This window comes from Sarcophilus harrisii, chromosome 2 (genome assembly GCF_902635505.1).
Source record: "Sarcophilus harrisii chromosome 2, mSarHar1.11, whole genome shotgun sequence".
In the NCBI taxonomy this organism is placed as follows: Eukaryota; Metazoa; Chordata; class Mammalia; order Dasyuromorphia; family Dasyuridae; genus Sarcophilus; species Sarcophilus harrisii.
The window spans coordinates 285,649,371-285,666,744 of record NC_045427.1 but is presented as its reverse complement, the minus strand read 5'-3'; the positions used below and the strand labels follow the sequence as shown (position 1 = coordinate 285,666,744).

Below are 17,374 nucleotides of genomic sequence, written 5' to 3'. Positions count from 1 at the left end.
TCAAGGTCAGGGCTTAACAAAGTATACTACTTAAGGAAATGTGTTTGTGAGGGATTAATAAACCCATGTGAGCAGGACAACTCCACAGAGTCATTTCCATAATTTTCAGCAATAGGCTTTTAAAACTGGACACAAATTATATGTTGGTTTAAAAAAAAAAACTTTTCCTTGAATTTCACATGGCCCAGGAATAGAATGTAAAAGGCACAACAATCAAGTTTTATGAAAGCATCTCAAAATATAATAAGGAGGTATCTTAACTATATGATTTGAGAGATTATTAAGGAGGTCAGTAGAGTTGCTTTACAGTCAAAAGGACAACATCTATATTGTCTATAACGATGCAAATAAATTCAATACAACCAGGCAATAAAACTCTGTTCAACTACAGCATTTAATAGTGTCATACTGTCTGTTAAGGAATATCTCCTTCCTTTGTGCTAATTAATTGATATTTTTGGGGGGGTAAATGAACCTTGTAAGAAAGAGAGGATCTTTTTAGATTTGTTTGGAAATGTCTATTGTTTCAAAACAAATGTTATCAGTGAATATTAAAACAAATAAAGCTTCTTAAGAATCATGATACTGACATTTCCCTCCAGGCCTAATTACAGAGATACCACCTGTAATTTCTTTGCAATATGGAAAAAGGAGGAGAAGGGAGAAGGAAAGAAAAAAGAAAATGTCAGAGTGAGATAAGGGAAAATATAGTTTGGAAAAGATCAGCATGATGTTTTTTAAAGGTTTTCAAGAAGTTTCATTTAAGCTAAGATACAGAAGTCCCATCATATACTAGTCACAATGGCAAACAATACAGCATATAAAAGAAAATCTATTGAGAAAAATGTCAAATAAGATGCTACCTTGTGAGCAGTTCCTTTTCAGAAGCAAGAGCTGTAATCTCTACAGTATTTTGTTGCAGAGTTGGCACATTTCCAGTACAAAAGCTTGGGTTGCTCAACCAGTCTAAATCTATTTATGCAGAAGGGAAAAAAAGATCAATAACATTAGCTCAATACATGCTAAAAAGCAAGAAATTCATCTAATCAGCCAATGACCTAATTCACCGCCAATGTCAGCAAACTATTCTAAATAGTCAAGGACAGCAAAAAGAGTTACAATTTTTTTTTTTAATTTGGCAGAGGACACGGCTTTAGCATACTAAATATTTAAGACTATAAATTCTTGTTTTATTCCACTACATTTTAAGTCAACATCAATTCAGCAAATATTTATTATGTGAAGCATATATATGTACATCTATACATATATGTATATATATAGAGAGAAAGACAGAGACAGAGAATGAGCACTATTCTAGGTATTAAGATCAGACAAAAACCAAATGATGCCTGTTTTTAAGAAGTTTACAGTCTACTGGGAATACAAGACAATTTAAGGAGGGAGAAAGCATTAACAATTGTGGAGTTCAGGGAAGGGTTCATATAGGAAATGGCACCTAAATCCAGTCTGAAGAAAGAAGACTGAAAAACAGAAATGAGGATAAATGCCTTGGAACAAGGCATGTGCTTAAATACATGGTTTTTTCATTCATTCATTCATTCATTCAATGAAGGACTAGGAGAATGATCTGTGGGATCTGGATACCAAGTGAGAATAGATGGGAGTGCAGCTTGACCGGAACTCAAGTACATGAAGAGAATGATATAAAGGCTGAAGCCAAGTTGTGGAAGAGCTTAAGAGCCCATCTAGGGAGTTTATATGTCACCCTAAAAGTAGTAGGAAGCCACTGCAGATTTCTGAGCAGGCGGATGACATGGTGAGATTCTCTAACGTCCTCTGGGAAGAGTGGTATGATGTTCAATGTTGTCACTGATGAGCATTCTCAAACCTGGTCATAGCCTTCAAATCTGGGTGCTTCTGTGCCTCAGCAGATCATCTTCCAAATCCCCTTCCCCACCGTCTCATCACCTCATCACTTATTTCCATTTCCCTCAATTGTCCCACCCCAAAGTGCCATCCAAATGCTATTCTCCCCTTCCACTATACCCTCTGGAATGTCCATTCCACAGCAACATACTACTTCACCCTAAATCTTTTCCTCTCCCACTCCTTCCAACTACTAGCTATTATTAAAATCTGGCTCTCTACAAATGAGAAAGCCTCCCTAGGCACCCTTATTCACTGCCTCCATCTCACTGGTAAAGGTGTGTGTGTGGGGGGAGGGGGGGCGAGTGTTGGGGGGGGAGACAGGTGGGAGGTGGTAGGGAGGGGCCTGGAATACTCCTTGCTTCACACAGTTACTTCCAGGTTCAGTTTCCACACACACACACACACCTCCATTGCTCAGTGACCCTTCTTCCTTTGAGGTTCCTCCTATTCCTAGCTATCACAAAATCAAAATCCTGGTGCCTGTTTTCTACAGACCCCCATGTCCGTCCCCTTTCTTCCTCAAGGAGACTCATAATTTTTCTCAACTCCTGTCCTCACCCTAGGAGACTTCAGTATACACACTGACTCTGCCTTAAACTCCTTAACCACTTAGTTCCCTCATCTATTCACTTCCCATGGGCTACTCCTTCGGCCATCTCAGACACATACAAAGATAGTCACACCCTGGATCCTGATAGATCAAATCAAAACTGATTATCTTTCCCTCCAAACTCTCCCTGCCTCCTACCTTCCCTCTTCTTGTTGAGGGCAATTCTATGCTCCCAATCCCTCAGGTTCAAAATATAGGAGCTCTACCTGATTCCTCTCTCTCTCATCCCTCATCCCCACCCCTCGCATCCAATCTGCTGCCAAGGCCCACTGATTGCATGTCTGCAATATCTCTTGAATGTGTACCCTTCTCTTCTCTGACACCGCCACCACACTAGAACAGCCCCTTATCACCTCTAAAAGTGGATGGTGTCAGTCTGCTGGTGAATCAGCCTGCTTCCGGTTTCTCTAATCCATTCTCATTTCAGCACTAATGTGATTTTCTTAAAGCACCCTCTACTCTAATCATGTCACCCCTCTACTCAATAAACTCCAGTGGCTTTCTATCACTTCCAGAATCAACCATAAAATCCTGCTAAGCCCTTCAAGACCTAGTCCCCTCCTACATTTGCAGTCTTTTTGCTATTTTATGCCTCAACATGTGTTACTCAATCCAGTGATACAGGCTTTTTGGTTGTTCCATAAATAAGATACACCATCTTTCAGCTTCAGGCACTTTCTCTGGCTGTCCCAGCATCATTCTGCTTCCTCAATTCTGCCTCCTCACTTTCCTTTAAGTCTCATCTCATCTTTTACAGAAAGCCTAACTGACCCCTTAATTGCACTGCCTTCCCTCCTATTTATTCTGTATATATCCTGCTTTGTATATATTTATTTGATTGTTGTCTCCCCTAAAAGAGTGTGAACTCCTTGAAGGCAGAGACTGTTTTTGGCCTCTATTTGATTCCCTAACATTTAGTGCAGTACCTAGCACATAGTTGGTGTTTAACAAATGTTTATTGAGTGATTGACTGATTCTAGTGGCAGGAATTCACAATTTTATGAGAGCCACCAGGAAATAGCCTGACATATACTATAAACTTTGGGAGAACATATTTCAAAGCATCCAGATGAAGGGTAGGCAAAGCTAATTGCCCACAATCCTATACAGATATAGGTCCAAGGAGGATGGGAAGCTCTCAAAATTAATTCTGAATTCTGAAAACACAAATTATTCCTGTGAGTAAGCAGCAAGAGTGCTATCTAGTCTAGATTCTAGAAGACCAATGGGGGTCCCCAGAGAACTCATTAGCCAATTGAGACTCTTAGAAAGCGAGCAATGAAAAACAAAGAAAGGAAAGGTAACAAAGAATTCATATGTGAGTGGTATATTAGTGTGGAAATCCAGAATGAACCAAGGTTGGCAAATAATGCTAAAGCCAACTAATATGTGTGTGTGTATTTTTAACTCTCTTTGGGGAAAGAAGAAAATAAAATAAAGGACAAGATACCTAAGATAAGTAGTAAAAGAATAGCAGCTAAGAGTGAGAAGACAGAACTACTTAATTTTTAGTTTGCTTGTTTTGTCTGCCAAGGTGACTAATCTTTTGATTGAAATTGGCACAAAAATGGTTAACTCAGAGTTGAGATCAAGGTAAATAAAGAGCTGATAAAACAACTAGCTGCCCTGAATAAGTTCAAGTCAACAGAACTAGCCTATATTCTAGGGCAATGAAAGAATTGTCATTTGTGGCTTGGGGAGCTGGGGTTGTGATAGGGGAAGTGTCATAAAACTGGTGGTGATTATCTTTCCCTTCATATTAAAAAGTACAATCTGTAAACCAAACCCAAACAAGCTAGACCTCTTGAAGGCAGCTAAAGAACACAGTAGATGGTGTGCTGATTTTGGAATCAGTAAGACATGAATTTATAATGAGGATGACATGTACTAGCTGTAATCCTTAGGGATTCATGTGACTTCTCACAGCTTCAGTTTTCTCATCTATAGAATATGAGTAATAATAGCACCTATCAAACAAGGCTGTTGTGTAAATTGAGTAAAATAACATGCAAAACGCTTTGCAAACTTTAAACTATTATATAAATGCTAGCTATTAATGTTATTCTATTCTTGGCAAAATCCTAGAATGTATTATTAAAGAAACAGTTTTTGAGCATTTAGAAAGGGAAATGATAATCACTAAGAGTTAGAATAGAGCAGCTATACGGGACAGTAGAGTGCTAGACCTGGGATCAGAAGATCTGAGTTCAAATCCACATTCAGAAAGTTATTTTTTTTGTAACTCTGGGCAAGTCACTTAACTATGTTTGCCTCAGTTTCCTCATTTATAAAATGAGCTGGAAAAAGAAATGGCCAATCACTCCAGTATCTCTCCCAAGAAAATCCCAAATGGGGTCATAAAGAGTTGGACATTTCTAAAATGACTGAACAATAATATCAGAGTTAGAATAGGTTCATTTGTATAAAGTGTCACCAAACTAACTATATTTCCTCTGCTAACAAGATAGTTATCTTGGCAGATCCAGGAGAATACAATCAATTTAGTACATCTGCATTCAAGTAAAACATCTAACAAAGTCTTTCATGTTCCCCTCTAGACAAGACAGAGAAAGTAGACTATGCATATAATTGGTAGTTTCAGAAATGCTTGAATGACTAGTTCTGAAGAAGAGTCATGAATAGTTAAGTGTCAGATTGGAAGAAGTCCCTAGTAGTCAATGTGTCCTAAGGTTCTAGATCTTGACTGTATTCTATTTTTTATATCAATAGCTTGGATGAAAGGCTAGACAGTATGTTTGTCAATTTTCAGATGACATGAAGCTAGGATGGATAGTCAACTCACTGGATGACAGAATGAAAAATAGTCTCAACAGACTACAATGATAGACCAAATCCATTAAAATTGAATAAGACTATCATAGGTCCAGGGATACATGCAAAATTCTACATTTGGACTAAAAAAATCAACTTTATAAGTACATGATGAGGGAGATATTCCTAGAGAGCAATTCCTGTGGAAAAGAACAAGTGATTTAATGAACTACAAGTTCAAAATGAGTCAATAATGTGTCAGTGTAATTTTAAAAAAAAAAAATCTAATGCTATTCAAAACTGCATTAAGAGAAGCATGGTGCCCAGAATAAAAGAAGTAATAGTTTTGTTGTACTTTGTCCGGCTCCATACTTAGAACACTCAGCCTTCTAGGCATTAAATTTTAAGATCATGGAAAAACTAAAGTGTATCGGGAGGACAGCAGTGAAGGCAGAAAAGACATTAAATACCATGCCATAAGCAGAAGAATGGTAGCAATGTCTTAAGAAAGTCTTAAGCAAAGTGTTAAGAAAGGATGCAGAAGGGATATGAAAGTTATCAAACTTTTTTTATTGGACCCAAAAGTCAATAAAAAGTTTGCTTTCAATTTGTGCTTAGCTCTGTACTGTTTAACACTGCCAGTGACTTGGGATGTAGGTATAGATGGCATGCTTACTAAATATGAAGATGGCACAGAGGGAAAACTAACACTAAATTACAGGATCCAAAAAGTTCTTGACAAGTTAAATTGTTAGGCTGAATCCAAGTTGATGGATTAGCAATAGATGCAAAGTTTTATACTTTGGCTCAAAAAAAATCAACTTAATAAGGATAAGATAGAGGAGAAGTTAACCAGTTGTTCATCTGAAAAAATACAATTCAGGGATTTTCATGTACCAAAAGCTCAAAACAAGTCAATAGTCTCAGTTGATAAAGAAAATATCTCATGGAATCCAAGACTAAATGGAGGCATAGTACCCAAAGCCAAAGACATGACAGTCTTGTTATACTCTGCCTTGGTCAGAATGCATCAGGAGTAATTTGTTCAATCATCACTCTATGTTTGAAAGTATAATGATAAACTGGAGCACATCAGAAGGCAATAAGAATGGTAAAGGATCCCGAGATTATGAAATACGAGGGCTGACTGAAGGAGACTATGGCCAGATGACAATCAGAAATATATGTAACTGGAATGGCCTATTTCAGGATATAGTGACGAAGACTTAAGAGTCTTCAAGCAAGGACTAGGTGACCACTTGATAAATGTTTAATTAAATTCAAAAGGCATTTGTCAAAATAAGCCTTATATACCAGGTTTTGAGCTAGGATCTGAAATACAAAGACAAAAGTAGGGCAGTCTTTGACCTTCATTAACTTATGTTATTATCATAGAATTCATATTCATGTAGAGGCTGGACCAGATGATTTCTGAAGTTATATCCAATTCCTAGATTCTACAATGGAAGTATTTACTCCCTTGGTTTTGAACACTATAATTTCATGCTATCCTTGCAAAGATGATTGCTTTTAATCAAAGTGCAGGTTTTACAATGAGCTCTAATAAATTTCATCTTAATGAATTTGATCCACCATTTAGACATGTTAAGAAGAACCCTATTTGAATTTCTGTTATTTAACATAATAGTTATCACTTTCATTTTGTGTCCACAAATTTGGTAGAAGTCTCTGATGTCTTCACTGAAGTTATTGACAAAAATAATGAAAAGGTTGGAGATGACAACAGGGTCCTGGGGCCACACTAGACATCCCACTCAAGATCAAAACTCTTTGAGGCAGGACAAGCTGGACCTTGAAAGAAGAGCAGATTTTATGTAATATGAGAGAGAGAGAGAGAGAGAGAGAGAGAGAGAGAGAGAGAGAGAGAAAAAGAGAGAGAGAGAGGAGACAGAGAAACACAGAGACAGAAACAAAGAGAAGAGACAGAGAAGAGGGAGCATAAAGATTGAGATAGAAAAAGATACGCAGAGAGAAGAGAGAGACAGACAGAAATACAGATGGGGAGAGGAGGACAGACATAGTCCAGCCAAAGTAAAGACATTAACAAAATAAAGAGGTGGAAATTCCCATGGCATGTGGGGAAAAAAATTAGTAAATCACTTTGGTTGGAGGGTACAAACAAGAGCTATAATGTTACAGAGGAGGGAGACACTATTGGTTGGTGAAGTTGAAGATGACAATGTGAAAAAGGTAGTATCTGAGCTAAACTTTGAAGAATGGATAAGATTTTCATAAACAGAAATGAGCATTTCTGGCCAATGAGGTGGCTAGGAAAGAGGGAAGAAATGACATGGTCAAAGGTTTAGAAATATGTTGGTGTCCAATCAAACACTAAACTTAAAATTATAAAAATAAAAGGAGAGATTAATAAAATTGAAAGCAAAAAAACTATTGAATTAATAAATAAAACTGAGTTGGTTTTATGAAAAAATCAACAAAATAGATAAACCTTTAGTAAATTTGATTGAAAAAAGTAAAGAGGAAAATCAAATTGCTAGTGTTAAAAATGAAAATGGAGAACTCGCCACTAATGAAGAGGAAAATAGAGCAATAATTAGGAGTTACTTTGCCCAACTTTATGCCAATAAATTCGATAATTTAAATGAAATGGAAGAATACCTTCAAAAATATAGCTTGCCCAGATTAACCGAGGAAGAAGTAAATTGGTTAAACAGTCCCATTTTAGAAAAAGAAATAGAATCAACTCCCTAAGAAAAAATCCCCAGGACCAGATGGATTTACATGTGAATTCTACCAAACATTTAAAGAACAATTAACTCCAATGCTATATAAACTATTTGAAAAAATAGGGATTGAAGGAGTCCTACCAAATTCCTTTTGACACAGACATGGGACTGATACCTAAAACAGATAAGTTAAAAACAGAGAAAAAAAATTATAGGCCAATCTCCCTAATGAACTTTGATGCAAAAATCTTAAATAAAATATTAGCAAAAAGATGACAGAAAATCATCCCCAGGATAATACACCATGACCAAGTAGAATTTATACCAAGAATGCAAGGCTGGTTCAATATTAGGAAAACTATTAGCATAATTGACTATATCAATTATCAAATTAACAAAAACCATACAATCTCAATAGATGCAGAAAAAGCATTTGATAAAATCCAACAACAATTCCTTATAAAAACACTTGAGAGTATAGGAATAAATGGAATTTTCCTTAAAATAGTCAGGAGCATCTATTTAAAACCGTCAGTAAGCATCATATGTAATGGGGATAAACTGGAAACATTCCCAATAAGATCAGGAGTGAAACAAGGTTACCCTCTATCATCATTACTATTCAATATTATATTAGAAACTCTAGCTTTAGCAATAAGAGTTGAGAAAGAGATTGAAGGAATGTAGGTAATGGGGAAACCAAATTATCACTCTTTGTAGATGATATGATGGTATACTTAGAGAACCCCAGAGGATCAACTAAAAAACTATTAGAAATAATCCACAACTATTTCTTCAACAAAGACAACATCTAACTTAATTTCAATTGATCAAGGATGGACAGAAGCAGCTACACCCAAAGAAAGAACACTAGGAAATGAATGTAAACTGCTTGCATTTTTGTTCTTCTTCCCAGGTTATTTATACCTTCTAAATCCAATTCTCCCTGAGCAACAAGAAAACTGTTCGGTTCTGCACACATATATTGTATCCAAGATCTACTGTAATCTATTTAACATGTATAGGACTGCTTGCCATCTTGGGGAGAGGGTGGAGGGAGGGAGGGGAAAAATCGAAACAGAAGTGAGTGCAAGGGATAATGTTGTAAAAAATTACCCTGGCATGGGTTCTGTCAATAAAAAAGTTCTTTAATTTAAATAAATAAATAAATAAAAAGAAATAATCCACAACTTTAGCAAAGTTTCAGGATACAAAATAAATCCACACAAATCCTCAGCATTGGAATGTTGGAGGGGATGTGGGAAAACAGGGACACTAATACATTATTGGTGGAACTGTGAACACATCCAGCCATTCTGGAGAGCAATTTGGAACAATGCTCAAAAAGTTATTAAGCTGTGCATATCCTCTGATCCAGCAGTGTTTCTACTGGGCTTATACCCCAAAGAGATACTAAAGAAGGGAAAGGCACCTGTATGTGCCAAAATGTTTGTGGCAACCCTGTTTGTAGTGGCTAGAAGCTGGAAAATGAATGGATGCCCATCAATTGGAGAATGGTTGAATAAATTGTGGTATATGAATGTTATGGAATATTATTGTTCTGTAAGAAACAACCAGCAGGATGAATACAGAGAGGATTGTCGAGACTTACAGGAACTGATGCTAAGTGAAATGAGCAGAACCAGGAGATCATTATATACCTCAACAACGATACTGTATGAAGATGTATTCTGATGGAAGTGGATTTCTTCGACAAAGAGATCTAACTCACTTTCAACTGAACAAGGATGGACAGAAGCAACTACACCCAAAGAAAGAACACTGGGAAATGAATGGATACTACTTGCATTTTTGCTTTTCTTCCCGGGTTATTTATTCCTTCTGAATCCAATTCACCCTGTGCAACAAGAGAACTGTTTGGTTCTGCACATATATAGTATACCTAGGATATACTGCAACATATTTAACATATATAGGATTACTTGCCATCTAGGGGAGGGGATGGAGGGAGAGGGGGGAAACTCGGAACAGAAGTGAGTGCAAAGGATAATGTTGTAAAAAATTACCCTGGAATGGGTTCTATCAATAAAGTTATTATAATTAAAAAAAAAAAAAAAGAACTTAGGTTACACAAAATGATGTCTGAGGTACCTTTAACTTTGCATCTATCATCTTGTAATTCTTTGATTCTAATATGATAGTTCTGATTCAGCATATTAACTAAGAGCTGGGCTGACACAGAGGAAAAAGAGTGGGACAAAAAGGGAGAAAATGCAGAATTGGACTAATGGAATGATCCTAAATCCAGCAAATAAAAGACAAATGGAAGGTAGAAATAGTAGGTCCAATGGGGTAGGAGGATCTAGAATTGCATCAACTGCAACTACATCCCACTCTCTATCATCGCCCAGTTTGGTCATTGGAGAGAAAGGGAAAGAGGATAGAAAGAAGAAAAGAAGGGAAAGTTAGGAGGGGGTAAGCACATACACAAAAGGAATAGATTCTGTTAAAGTTGCCCTAGAGGTGACATTGTCCTTCTGTCCAGACACCCAAAAGCTTATATGATATAGTTCTATCATACTTGCATTTAATATATTCTATCAGGGACCAGACAAAATAAAGAATGAGAGAAATTAAATAATGTTGGAGACTTAGCCATTTATACTCAATGAGCCTATGTCCCTGAGTAAGCCAATGTAATGGGAGATTGAAAATAAAATAAGGATCAAATAAGATAAGTAAAGGGTTTTGCAAACTTTCAAGCCTTGTATAAATGTAATCTATTACATAAATGTTGGCTATCATCATTTGTGAAACTTTCTTGAAAGTATTTTTGCCTAAATAAAAGTTTTTCTGTTAGCTGGGAAAAAAAAAAAAGAAAGAAAGAAATGACCAGAACCAGGAGATCATTATACACTTCAACAACAATACTGTATGAGGATACATTCTAATGGAAATGGTTATTTTCGACAAAGAAAAGATCCAAATCAGTTCCAATTGATCAATGATGGACAGAATCAGCTACACCCAGAGAAGGAACATTGGGAAATGAATGTGGACTACTTGCATTTTTGTTTTTCTTCCCAGGTCATTTTTATCTTCTGAATACAATTTTTCTTGTACAACAAGAGAACTGTATGGATCTGCACACATATATTGTATCTAAAATATACTTTAAACATGTTTAACATGTATGAAACTGCCTGTCATTTAGAGGAGGGGGTTGAGGGAGGGAAGGGAAAAGTTGGGACAATGCTGCAAAAATTACCCATGCATATCAATAAAAAGCTATAATAATAATAATTTTTAAAAAAGAAATATGTTGGAGTGAGTGAATAACTAGTATCATTCAAGTGAATGACTCATATTGTGAAGTAGTAGGGGGCTAAGGATGGAAATGTATATTGAGCTAGATTATAAAGGATCTTGAAGGTCAAACGATAGTCTTTCTCCTACTGGTAATCAGAAACCACTTAGTATATAAAATGGTAACTGCAGTGTTTTAGAAAGATTAATTTGGTTTCAAAATACATTTAGATCTGCAAAAGAATGTCTGAATTGTAATTACAAGTTCTACATTTTTCTTTTCTCATCAACTCAAAATAAAATGAAACAAGTGCTAAGGTAGTTATAGAAATAGTTTGATGGGGTGAAAATGTTTAAATCCTACCTTGCTTTTAGGACAAATACACCATTAATCATGCTCTGCAAGTACATGAAGTCTAACCAAAATTTGGCAGGAGGGTAGCAATCATTTTAATAAACTCTGTCTCTTCAGTTCCCAGAACTTCACATATCATCATGAAATTCCACTGTTATTTTCTTCTCTTTTTTTATCATTCAATGCAATGTAAAACATATCATTTTTCTTTAATTTAACCTGTAACCTGTAAAGCTACTTTTCTTAGTATGGGTACATGGGCACAACACAGCTGTCTAAGAATTTTCAAATTAGTACTCCCTTTAACAATATTGTACATGGGCCTTTGGCACAAAGAAGAAAGAGACCCAAATGAATAACAATGCTATGTTGTACATTGGTCCAACATTCACTATTGGTTCACATTAGAAAAAAATTATTATGCCCCTTCCTTATCCCTCCTACCCCACTTAAGGGCTTTGTAATTTAATGGGTACATTTAAAATCAGTGGGGCACAAATACTATATAGAAATTCTTGTAGTTTTTCTGAGTCATTCCCAGGCCCACAGCCTCTCTCCCTTTTCATTTTATTTTTTTTTTTTTAAACTGAAGTAGTTCCTGGTCCTTAGGACTTAAAAGCCTGGGAAGATGAATTTGAAAATTTCCAGTTGCTCAGTACCTATTTATTTTCCATCACAGATTACAGCCATTTCTGCAACAACTTCTAAGTCATTCACTAAAGCAAATAAGGAGAAAGGAGAAAGAGACAACAAAACTTACACATAGACAGGAAAGCCTACTTTTATGTAAATGTTCTTAATAATGGAGATGAAAAGAATAAAATTAAGACAAAGACAGAAGTTAAAACAAGATAAAGTCTAATCCTTTTTTCCAGAGTTTTTCAGAATAAGCTTTAAGGATGCAATTAAGGCTTTGCCATATGGGACCATGTGTGAAACAGTTTGTAAAGAAGCTAGATTAGGGTAATTGGAAATAGAACTCTTAATCTTGCTCTGTGCCCTTCAGTAACATGAAATAACCTCCTGGTGCTTCAGAGTCACTTTAAAAGTGGTTGAATTTTTCATTATCTTTCTAGACTAGTGTTAGATTAAGACAGTTTGAAAAAAATTTTTATACTTTATTTTTCCTGATTTTATGTATCTGGATTTTCTTTTGCATGACTAATATGGAAATGTTTCACATGACTTCTTCACATGTATAATTAATATTGTTTGCCTTTTCAAGAAGTGGAGAAAGGGCAGGAAGAAAGGAGAGAATATGGAATTCAAAATTCTTTTAACACGAATGCTTAAAAAATTATGGGAAATATTTAACAAAAAAAAATTTTTTTAAAGGAAAAAAAAGTGAAGACTTCAGATCCTTAAATATCTAAACTAAAAAGAACCTTTAAAGACTATCTCCATTACAACATAGTTTACTTTTATAATCTAGTGGTAAGGTAAAATGACTTAGTTCAAATCATAGTGCTATTAGACACAAAGCCTAAATTGACTCCTAGGTACCACAGTTGTACTATCAAAAATGCCTTGAGATCTTCAAATTCAAGGCATTATACAAGTTATATATACAAGTTATACTCATTCAATAATCATTTATTGTTTACTATGTATTAAACAAAGACAAAAAAAAGTTCCTACTCTCAAGAAATTTACATTCTACTGAGAGGAAGGCATATAACATTGTATACAATTAAATATAAAATATATACAAAAAATATATAAAGTAATATCTGGAGAGGTGGGGCATTAGCAAATTGGAAGAGGGGATGAAGTAAGAGTTCAGTAGGAGGTAGCATTTAAATTGAGCTTTGAATGGTGTAATGAATTTTAAAAGATGGAGGTGAGGAATACAGCTTGTGTACAAAGGCATGGAAGAGAAAAAGAGGTAGAGAATATGGCCAATGCAGGGCAAGTAGGCCAATCTGGCCTGGAGACAGAATTCATAATAGAAAGAAACCTGAAAAGGTCAGCTGAAACTAGATTGTAAAAAGTTTAAAATGACCCACAGAGGAGTTTGCATTTTATTCTAGAGGCCAGAGAAAGCCATTTTAGTTTTTGAATGGGTGTTCATCATGGTCAGGTCCATACTTTATGAATATCAATTTGGCAACTGATAGATTGGAGAGGAAAGATGCTGGAGGCAGGGAGAGTAATTAAGAACCCATTACAATAGGGTACTTGGGGACTGATGAGAACCTAAACTAAGGTGGTGATTATGTATGGAAGGATGAAGAAAAGAATTATGGAATTAGACTCAAAAAGATCTGATAATTGATTAGACATGAAGTTTTAAGGACTGGGAAGAGATGAAAATGATTCATGTTTACAACCTGGGTTATTGGAAAGATGATGGTTCCCTCAACAAAGAAAGGGGAAATTATAAAGAAGGTTTAGGAGAAAAAATAATGAGATCTGTTTTGAACACAGTGACTTTGAGAACCCTGTAAGTACATTCAATTAGATGCATCAATTAAATGATGCAAGACTGGAGGTCAGTAGAGAGATCAGGGCCAATTGCATACAAATAATAACAGAACCAATGGGAATCCAAACTGAATTTGTTTTTTATTTCTACTTTACTGATAATTAAATTTTTCAGGATCACTATAATTCTAATTGAAATATGGAAGAGGTTATTTGAAATTAAGAGATGTCTCATTGAAATCAAATGACAATAATTTTTTTGTATTTAAGTCCTCACATCATTTTCAAATGTATAACTGAAATAAAATATCCATTTAAATAGGTGTGCAAATAATGAGCAGAATGTTACATATTATCAAAAGGTCCACTAGGACACCTGATGCCTAATTGGGGACTTAAAAGGAGGAAATCTGATTGGCTAGCAAATGAAAGGACAGGTTGAAACTTGCTAAACAATTAATACTCTTTCTTATTATTTTCCCACACACTTTCAGTGAAAGAAATGGGGCAGAAATATCAGAAGGAAAACCACTTCTGGCCTTTTGTCTAACAAAGAACAAGCAAGTATTTAGAAAAACTAAAGACTAAGACATGCCTCTGACTTTGTATTTCTAATGTAATTTTACAGGAAATAAAACAGTGACTCATTACCTGAATACTTTAACTCTGAAATACTTTTGTCAAGTCTTTATTATGTAACTACATTCTCCCACAATGGTGAATGTGCTTTAATTCAATTACAATGTGGACAGATGGAAAAATTACCATGAATAGTTTAAAATTTAAAAGCAAATCTTGAACTAAGCTTTGCTAAAAAAAAAAAAAATCTAAGAACTTTTGCACTCACACCATTAAAGAATATTAATTTGTATTGTTTTACTTATTTGTTGAATGGCAGGTAAGCCATATTTGAAGATAAACAACTTTCAGAACTAGTTGCATAAACAAATATTAAGGGATAAAGATGGCATTTAATTTACTAAATAAGGAAAACTCTCCTAGATGCCCAATTCTTGACAGAGGATTCTAGGGCAAATAACAATGCTTACAAATAACCAAAATAAGTGCAGGGAAGGTCAAAATTTGAAGAAAATGGTCATCCTGCCATTTAGGGGAGGGGGTAGGGGGGGTAAGAGGTGAAAAATTGGAACAAGAGGTTTGGCAATTGTTAATGCTGTAAAGTTACCCATGTATATATCCTGTAAATTAAAGGCTATTAAATAAAAAAAAAATAAAAAAAAAAAAATTTGAAGAAAAGTCAGTAATAACTAATGATATTATATAGCATCTCATGATTTATAAAAGGTTTTTCTTACAATCCTTAGAAGGCATGTTGTATAATTCATAGTATTTCATTTGACAGAAGTAAAACCTAAGGTTCAGAAAAGGCAAGGGGTTTGCCTATGGTCATACAGCTGATAGAGATGAAAGTGAAACTGATCTCTCAAATCAAAGCTCACATTACAATGCTTATGAATTAAAAAATACAAAAATGGTTAGTCAACATTGTGAAGAGGTAATGAATGACTTGAGCAAATTTTGCTAGGCATCTTATGTCTGAAAAATACCAACAAAAATGCAACCACCTTAAAATCTGAGTAGCTCACGTTTATATAGCATTTTATAGTAATAAAATATTTTACATAGTTTGTCTCATGTTCTACAAAAAAAAATCCATGAGGCAGAACCGATAATTAATATTCCATTTCTATCCCCATTTTAAAAGTAGGCTCAACGAGGCTCATAAAAATTAACAGACTGGTTCAGGATGCCAGAGGTAGTAACTAAGCAGAGCTAAGTAGAGCATTTGGACTTCCAAGCAAGGAAAGACCAAGCACAAAACTAAAGCCTTTGTTTTCTGATATCTGATTTTCATAATGAGTTATTACTTAGAATTCTGCTTCTGATACAACTGCTCTTAAAGAGACAATATGATAAAAGGAAATGAAAATCAGAAGACCTGGGTTCCAAAACCATCTTGGGCAAATCACTTGAAACAGGTTTAGCTTTCTAATCTACAAAATTAGTATAACATTATGCTATACTGTGATTTACTTCACAGATTTCTTTTAAGGATCAAGTAGAAGAATACAAGTGTGAATTGCAATTAGGACAGAGGGTTATTCAGTGACCCAACAATGGAGACAATTTGGAACTATGGCCAAAGGACTATCAAACTATGCATGCTCCTTGATCCAGCCAAACTACTAGGTTTGTATCTCAAGGACATTTAAAAAAAAAAAAAAAAAAAAAAAAAGGGAGGAGTGGGAAGGTAATGAGAAGGAGGGAAGAGGACTTACTTGTACAAAAATATTTATAGCAGCTCCTTATATGGTGACAAAGAATTGGAATTGAGGGGATACCCATCAATTAGGGAATAGCTGAACAAGCTGTGGTATAGCAATGTAATGGAATATTACTGGGCTATAAGAAATGACAAGCAAACAGATTTAAGAAAAATCTAGAAAGACTTACATGAACTGATACAAAGTGAAGTAAGCAAAACAAGGAAAACATTCTACACAGTAATAGCCACATTATTCGATGATAAATTATAAATGACTTAGCTATTCTAAGCAATACAATGATTCAAGACAATTCCAAAGGAATCATGAAAAATGCTATTTACATCTAGAGAAAGAACTGATGCAGTTTGAATACATATTGAAGCATACTATTTTCATTTTTTAAATTTTTTTCATTTTTTTTTCTTTTGGTCTGTTTCTTCTTTCACAGCATGACTAATATGGTAATGTTTTCCATAACTGCATGTATATAACATATCAAATTGCTGTGATGGTGAAGTGAGGTAAGCTGAGAGAAAGAGGGAGAAAATTTGGAACTCAACTTTTTTTAAAAAAAAATGAGTAACAAGTAGGTAGCATAGTGAAAGAGTACCATCCCTGGTTTCAGGAGGTAGGAGGCCTTGAGTTCAAATCTAGCTGCATATACTTACTATGGTGTGATCCTGGACAAGTAACTTAATCCTGGTTGCTTCCAAAAAAATGTTAAAATTTGTCTTTCCATGTAATTGGGAAAAATGAAATACTATTTAAAACAAAAAACACCTTATGCTCAGCAAAGAGGGAAAAAGAAAGTTGTTCAGAACATAGTACAAAGGAACAGAACACAAACTGTCAAATCAAAGGGTAATAATAATATAAAAGGCAATACACTAAAATGCAAACAATGAAAACTAGTTTTGGCTTTGCTCTGTGATCTGAGATAAGACATTTTACCCTTAGTTTCCTTATTTGTAAGAGAGCAACACTGATTTTTAGTTCTCTCACAGTTTAATTCAATAAGTCAATCACCTTATTTGCAGGTTGGGGTGATGCAAAAATT

At 35.0% G+C, this 17,374-nt stretch overlaps 1 protein-coding gene across 2 annotated transcripts in view; it reads right to left on the bottom strand.

The window, feature by feature from the left end:
* The window catches only part of NRDE2 (NRDE-2, necessary for RNA interference, domain containing), a 61,602-nt gene that overhangs the window by 41,586 nt on the left and 2,642 nt on the right, over nt 1-17,374 (bottom strand). For both annotated transcript variants that reach the window (XM_003756162.4, XM_012547321.3), the window contains exon 2: nt 864-972. In XM_003756162.4, the coding sequence (XP_003756210.2) occupies nt 864-972 (109 nt within the window). The remainder of the gene's footprint in view (nt 1-863; nt 973-17,374) is intronic.